At 37.2% G+C, this 8,037-nt stretch overlaps 1 protein-coding gene across 1 annotated transcript; it reads right to left on the reverse strand.

Moving 5' to 3' along the window:
• Nucleotides 1–269: 269 nt before the first annotated feature.
• LOC113070254 (aquaporin-4) lies at nt 270–5,647 on the reverse strand. The gene is made up of 6 exons (XM_026243476.1): nt 5,320–5,647; nt 4,614–4,808; nt 4,203–4,364; nt 2,887–3,051; nt 2,227–2,307; nt 270–1,386 (listed from the first exon to the last, which is right to left on the reverse strand). The coding sequence occupies exons 1-6, from the start codon at nt 5,332–5,334 to the stop codon at nt 1,171–1,173; spliced, it is 834 nt and encodes a 277-aa protein (XP_026099261.1). The 5' UTR covers nt 5,335–5,647; the 3' UTR covers nt 270–1,170.
• Between the last annotated feature and the right edge of the window lie 2,390 nt (nt 5,648–8,037).

Raw genomic sequence — 8,037 nt, forward strand, 5'->3', positions numbered from 1 at the left:
TGGATGTTCTTTATTGTTTAAGTGCATGTGTGTGTTATTAATAGCTGCTATGTATGATTTATGCATGAATATATCTAGCATGAACACTAAACACAACACACTGTCTGTGTGCATTTGTGAACTTGAATGTGCGTTTGTATATTTATATGCATAAAAGAGATGATACGAGAATACTGCCACTGAACATTGTGTATTAGCATGTTCAACATGCTTTCTATAAGAACACGGGAGCAAAACTGTGTAATATTAGAGTTTATTACATTCTGCTACAGTTATACAAGTAGAAATGTGGATCAGAATCATTTGTAGCACAGCATTCTAAACATGAGAAAACATTTCTGTGTCATGTAAGGAAATAAAAACCAGAGGTTACTGGATATGGGCGGTTGTGCTTATACTCCTGTCTGAAATCATTTACAAAATATTACAGTTTGATATGACGAGTTTAGGAAGAGTTTAATAATCCCATTATTCATAAATCTGAAAGTTGCTCCAATGAAATAATTCAACAAAAGATGTAATAACACTATCAATAAACACAATAACATACATAACACTTCAAATTCTGTTAAACACTTTCAACTTTTGCCATAAAATGAAATTCACACTGAAATTCTGCAGTTATTTGGTTAACATAGGATTTAGGGAAAAGTATGTAGTATTATTGAACCATGATAGCAAGCTGAAGACACATAAGCATTTATGTTTGGCACTTTTAGAACTACCCTTGTGCAAGATGTGGGTTTTGTACAAACAGTATTCATTACATAAACAGATTAATACAGCACTAAGCAGCACTTCTGATCCACAAGAGAACATTCTAATATGAAAACATTATTATAGACATTTATGGAATATTAGATGACAATGTGCTGGTTGATCCTCTAAAGCACACTGTATCATATTTGAAATGCAAATTTCCAAGGTTTCAAAACTATACTTAAAAAAAAAATAAAACATTATTTTCTATTTTTAATATTCTGTCTAATTATTCAACAGTCTGTTCATCTTCAAAAAAAAAAAACCAACAACATCTAATATCTGTACTTGTGCAATCCATGTAAGAATGGTTATGAAGAACCTACACAAGATCAGCTGTTTCATGAATAAGAGCCATTGATTGGTTGTTTGTGACTGTAAGTGTACTGTAAAAGGCTGCTGAATGTGATCTTAGCTGTGCTCCAGTTTGTTGCTTTGTTTGTTTCTCATGGCGCTCTGTGTGACAGTGGACAGGGATGATCGAGACACGCTGGCCATCTCCACAATCTCAATGTCCTTACAGGTCAAACAAGCCACCAGCTTCTGCCTGGACGCACTGGGGGCAAAAATGAACTCGTGACACACTCCAGCCAGCACTGCACCTAGGATTGGACCGATCCAGTAGACCTGAAAACAACAGAAAGCATGGATACATAGCATTTTAAAAACTGAAGAAAAAAAAGCCTTTTACATTGATATTCATCTCTTTACCTGTGTGCTAGCAATGCTATGAACTCTTCAGATTTCTAGTTTGAACAGCAGAAGTAAACCATAGGGTAAACTCCAATCGAAATACATTGGAGACCATAACAAACAATATTGGGCAAACTTACTTTTAAAAGTAATGCATTAAAATATTGCATTACCCCCTAAAAAAAAGTAACTAATAACATTACTTAGTTACTTTTTATGGAAAATAATGTTATATTACATATGGGTTACTTTTTAAATCTGGGCTGGGCTTGCTTGTTTGTTTTTAATATAATGAATGAATTAAATGTTCATTCACGTCTACATTACCGCATCTAAAACAAAACTTTCTGCTGTGCTGCTACTCTGGATTACATGAAGATAGGATGCAGGAGAAAATTAGCTTTATTAGAAACTCCATTGTTTGTTTGTTTGTTTGTTTGTTTGTTTTTGTAATTTAATGCTGGTGTAATTTCTCACAAAGTACTTTTCATAAATGTATATAAAATAAATGTAAAAAATGCAAGTCTGTGAAAAGAGTCCATATAAAAGTACTAATTAGCTACATAGAAAAATCTAATTGTGAATCAAATTTGTCAAAAGAGCTCCTTAAATGGTTACATAACCCAAAAATGAAATTTAGGCTGCGTTTTACTCAACCCTGAGGCCTCATGACGTACGAGGTCAGCATCGCACTGTTGAGTCTCGTCAAAACAATGCTTGTTTACTAGTTTTTTGGGTGAGCTAACCCTTTAAATATAGTTTAGCTTTGCTTACCCAGTGATGTTCCCAATATCCAAGTATTATAGCGGGACCAAGAGAGCGAGCAGGGTTCAGGCTGGCTCCAGAAAACCTCCCCTAAATCCACACACACATAGGTTTCATTTAGTGTTGCTATTATTATTTGTATTTGCAATAATAAATGGTGATAAAGAACAGAATAAAGGGATCATTATTTGTATAAAAAAAAAATGAATCTAATAAAAAAATTGCTGTCAAAGGGACACTACATTCAGTTTTCCTTTCACTCGACTGTAAAGCACTGGCAATATGCTGGTCGTGCTGCTTAATATTACTGTAGAAACCAAGATAAATTGTTTTTCATTGTTTTTCAAAGTTCATAAAAAAAATGTTTAACTTTGTAGATGACTTATCAATTTAATGCATGGTTGAATACAGAAAATTTTAATTTCTAATGTAAAAGAAAATCTTTTTCTCTTTACATATAAACATTTGCTAGTTACATGAATGCAGATTGCAGCTGAAGCTGCCTTACAAATTTGATGGAGTGTATTATGCAAAAATAATAGTAATAGTTAAATGATAATAAAGCAGTGTCCACAAAACATCAAAACTTAAATTGTCAAAACAATCAAAGTCAATCAAAACACGTTTACAGTCCACATCCAGAGCTCTCTCACGTTTGCACACACTCACAGCGATGAAGATGGCAGTGGTCACAGCAAATCCAATGGCCAGATTCCCTGGTTCATTTACTTCTCTCCTGCGTTGATCTTCCACTGAAAATACGGTGAAACCCAGGAGAAACGTGGCAAGCATCTCCATCCCGAGAGCTTGACCTGCGTTCATATCCACTGGGACCTTCAGAGAAGCAATTTACGATGGATCGATAACATTGAGTGGATTTTTTTAAGTTGAAATATGCATTTTATGTTTTGTACTTTATTTGATATATAAGGCTTTTATTGCTCATATAGTATGATATAGAATATGGAGCTCATATTTGAGGGGGAAAAAACTACTTTATTTTATTCAGAGGTCCAAAATGAATTAAATTATTCAGTTTGATGCAGATGCTGATATTTTAATGGCCAAAAAGTCAAATGAAATTCTAGCAGCTTGCGATGTAAATCAGTGAGATCTTACAGACTTCTTACAGAAAATAAATGTAAATATCAGTTGTCACTCCATCTCTGAATAATGTCATATTAAGATAATATTTAGATGAACAATAAACATCCCTAAAACCTGATATATCATATTTGATTTAAAATATCATATTTTACACTCAAATTATATATATGTTGCTTCAGTCCAGTAAGTGTTCCTCTTGATAAAAAGTGTTCCTCAAGATATGTTTACTTTAGAGTCAGATTTCAGAGAATCCCTGAAGGGAGACATTTTTAAAAACTATAATAAAAGGCCTTTTACTTGATAAAAAAAAATGCATAAACGATCAATCCGATGACACAAGGTATGGTTTCACTTTATTTTGATAGTCCACTTTAGACATTCTACTAACTGTAAGATTTTTCCAACTACATATCAACTAACTCTCATTAGGGCATAGTAGACTGATAGGTTAGGGTTAGGGTTAGGGTTAGGGTTAGCAGAATAAATGCACTTTCAAAGTTACTTATAATAAGCAGAATGTCTGTTGGGGGACTGCCAAAATTAAGTATTAGCAGATATTAAGCAGACTGTCTACTAATACTCTAATGACTGCTAGTTGACATGTACTAGTTACTTATAGTTAGCAGACTGTCTAAATCAGACTGTCAAAATAAAGTGCAACCGAAGGGATGCAGATTGTGTGCAGCGGGTTTGCTCATTTAGAGGCCTTAGAAATGTGTGTATGAAATATGAAGGGTTAATAGCCTTAAAATCAGTGGGAAATTCCAGGCTGAAAAAAGCCTGACCCTAAAATCTGACAAGTGTATATGTATGTAGTTCCAGGACAAAATATGAGTATGTTGATCCGAACATGTCCCATGTGGTGAAAACCTCTGAACCTTGTTGATGAAGTTCTGTGCCGTGGTCTTCAGGGGCAGAGAGAGGTACATGAGGCCAGCCGCGAGGATCCCACCCAAACACTGGGCGAGCAGATACACCACAGCCCTCAACACATCCACCTTACGCATGGCCAACAGGGCCACAGTCACCGCAGGATTCACCTGACAACAGCAGAACACTTCCTTACGCCTTCAACTAACCATCCCACATGCATCCTCTAAGACTTTCATTCATTCTTTAAACAATTCCTTGCATTTATTTAGCAGATGCTTTTATCCAAAGCGACAAACTGCGCATTCAAGGTATCATTATGCATTTTTGTGTTTCCTGGGAATTAAACCCATGAGCTTGATTGTGAACACTATGTTGAGTCAGAAGAACAAAGAAATAACTAAATCACATTTGTTTACCTGAGCCCCACTGATTTCACCAAAGCAATATCCCAGAACCACAGTCGCCATACCAGCAGCCAGTGCGGGGTAAATGGGCCCCGGGGAGGCCCCGTCCGGCCCCGGCACTAAAGAGCCCAACACAGCAGATACAAAGATCAGAGAACCAAGAGTTTCTGCCAGAATCCCCTGCCAGAACTGACGGCTCCTCAGCTCCTGGTGCGAGTCGACAGAAGAGACAGAGCCTGGGATCAATTCACTGCTTTAAGCACCATTAAACATTTTCAAAACCAGCAAGTAATTTATGCTCATTTACATGCATTATACACAAACACCTATATGCGGTTTACTGATGATATGAATGTTCATTTTCAAAATGGCCATAGGACAAAACCTACAATTCTTTAGTTAAAATTGAAGTCAATTTAACATACAATGACAATATATTGATGCAAATTATTTTGAAATAAACTTCTCCCATAACTGTTAGAAATGGCATACTGTTAAAATATGTTTTAATAGATTTAGAGTAGCTAAACAATTAAAGATATTAAGATCACAATACCAACGTGAGAATTTGTATATATTTAATGTAAAAAACTTTTTATCTGGCATTTCATCATAAGTTTGCCCTAAAACCGGAGCATTCGCACTGGATCCACATCAAATGGGACGCAAATGATATTGAATCTCCTTGCCATTCAGTGTCTGTCATATTAGTCCTTACCTCTTTTATAGCCATTCCAGGTGTGATGTTTTACAGTCCGTCTGTCTGTGCTGATGTTGGTGTGTGTTTGAGGACATGGGCTGGACTGAAGGGTGTCTTCTGTCAGAAAGAGCCTAATTAATTCCAGTGGAGGAGACTACAGGAGGCCCGGCACAAAGGGCTCACCGCCTCCCTCCGTCCCGCTACACTCTTAGCACTGCTCACGCGCTGGCAAACCTCAGCACAGCATGATCACAAACATTGGACATGTCAAGCTTTAATTCACTATAACAACAACAACCCTTGGCAGCAGTCTCTAGATGCACACACTGGGGTTTTTTGGTTTATCGTTTTCTGCCACTGTTGGGTTTCAATGCCAACAACTTTCTATTATAAACCAATGCAAACACTAGGTGCGCACATGTATTATCCACCGTTTCTTTCCTTTCATCATCCTGCTTGTGAAGTACTGTGACCATCGCCATGGCGACAGCCTGATTCAGTTGCCATGACACCTATTATGATGCTAGACGGCTCTTTGAAGTGGCCTGTTTCAAATGAGCTAAACATGTAATCAGGACCTTCTGTTGGCCTTTAGTTCAATTCAGTCTGATTCATCAGATCAAATAAAGGCTGATAGAGCTTCATTCAAATGTGAATTATCTCTAGTAACACCATTTGCACTGCGCTCTTTTAACACTTAATATTTTATTTTGGCGCGACAATATATTAAATTAAAACCATGACACACTAAAAAACACACTGAAGAAGGCGTTCAGCCAAAACGTTTGCATTGCCCTACTGGTGATTAATGTGAAACCAATGTGTTAAACCAATTTGAAATGATTTGAGCTTTGTGACATGGTGCATTATCCTGCTGGAAGTAGCCATCAGAGGATGGGCACATGGTGGTCATAAAGGGATGGACATTGTCAGAAACAATGCTCAGGTAGGCTGTGGCATTTAAACGATGCCCAATTGGCACTAAGGGCCCTAAAGTGTGCCAAGAAAACATCTCCCACATCATTAAACCACCACCACCAGCAGTCTGCACAGTGGTAACAAGGCATGATGGATCCATGTTCTCATTCTGTTCACACCAAATTCTGATTCTACCATCTGAATGTCTCAACAGAAATCCAGACTCATCAGACCAGGCAACATTTTTCCAGTCTTCAATTGTCCAATTTTGGTGAGCTCATGCAAATTGTAGCCTCTTTTTCCTATTTGTAGTGGAGATGTGTAGTACACGTTGGGGTCTTCTGCTGTTGTAGCACATCCGCCTCAAGGTTGTGCGTGTTGTGGCTTCACAAATGCTTTGCTGCATACCTCGGTTGTAACGATTGGTTATTTCAGTCAAAGTTGCTCTTCTATCAGCTTGAATCAGTCGCCCATTCTCCTCTGACCTCTAGCATCAACGAGGCATTTTCTCCCACAGGACTGCCGCATATCTAGTTATTATAGTATTATTTATAGTGTTGTCAAATCGATTAATCACGATTAGTCACATCCAAAGCTTCTTTATTAGCTGTCATATTTGAGATATTTCTATATATCTTTTTTTTTTATTACAGTTTGAGTAATTTTAGTATTTCAACTTACTTTTGTCTGTCGATTAGTTTCATTTGTTTTTTTTTTAGGTTTTCATCTATTGTTTTATATTTCTGTATGTCAGTTATTGACGGCCACCATGATAATACTACTATAATGCATGAATACTTTAACACTTAATTTAGTGTCATTAGATTGTGTAAGATGTTTGTATTTCTCTGTAAAAAATAAAAAAATAAAAATAAAAAAATAACTATTTCTCTTTTTTTTTTTTTTTTGATCTGTGTTGAAATTTGACCTGGACGTGTTCTTGAGTTTTTTTGAGTGTTACCCAAGGTCAATGATCAGTTGTGAAGAAAATGTGTAAACAATGCTGAAACAGAGGTTGCATACATCTGCAGCCTCTCAACATTCATCTCAACACACTTCTGGGGCAGCCATCCTGCAGGTCAGAGTGAAAGTTCAACTTCTCGGACTAGATCAAGGTCAGAACTGCCTTAGAGATGTCAGGGAGCCCGGAGTGTGTGTGCGTCCCATCCGTAATCCACTCCATGTTGGTGGTTTGTGGAGCTGTGATCCCATCTTTTGTGAACCTAAACCCGGTGTAGACCAGTGAGGGGAGGTCGATTTGACAGTGTAGAATGCTGACACCAACAGTACACACACACACACACACACACACACACACACACACACACACAGAGCAGCCGGAACCGCACACAAGAGCAACACACAGCACCAAACTGCCAGCTAAGGGTTACTAGAAAAGAACAGGACAGAAGAGGCTAAAACAGGGTTAGTAAGAGTGATAGACAGCTCGAGCAAGATAAAGAGATTTCAAGTATTTGGAAACTAGCCTAAGTGGATGATGTTTGTGTTGTCCTTGTGTCAAACAAATGCCACTTTTTTATCTTATCTTAATTCTGACTTTTTCGTGCTGTTCTGATAAGAAAAGTTTGAATTGTAAGTCACAATTGCAAGAAAAAGAGAAAAAAGGTGAACTCTGTGAAATAAAAGTCATCTTTTTATTCCGTGTCAGAAACAAGCTTCCAGTCGCATCAGAACTCAAACTCTAAAACGTGTGAAATTCCATAGGGTTCAAATGATAGAAAACTGCACGAGCAGAATTATTAATTACAAAACCACATGAAAGTCTCTGAAATGCTGGTTATGTAGGATTTGCAAATT

The sequence above is a fragment of the Carassius auratus genome, unplaced genomic scaffold (assembly GCF_003368295.1).
Source record: "Carassius auratus strain Wakin unplaced genomic scaffold, ASM336829v1 scaf_tig00003633, whole genome shotgun sequence".
Taxonomy (NCBI): Eukaryota; Metazoa; Chordata; class Actinopteri; order Cypriniformes; family Cyprinidae; genus Carassius; species Carassius auratus.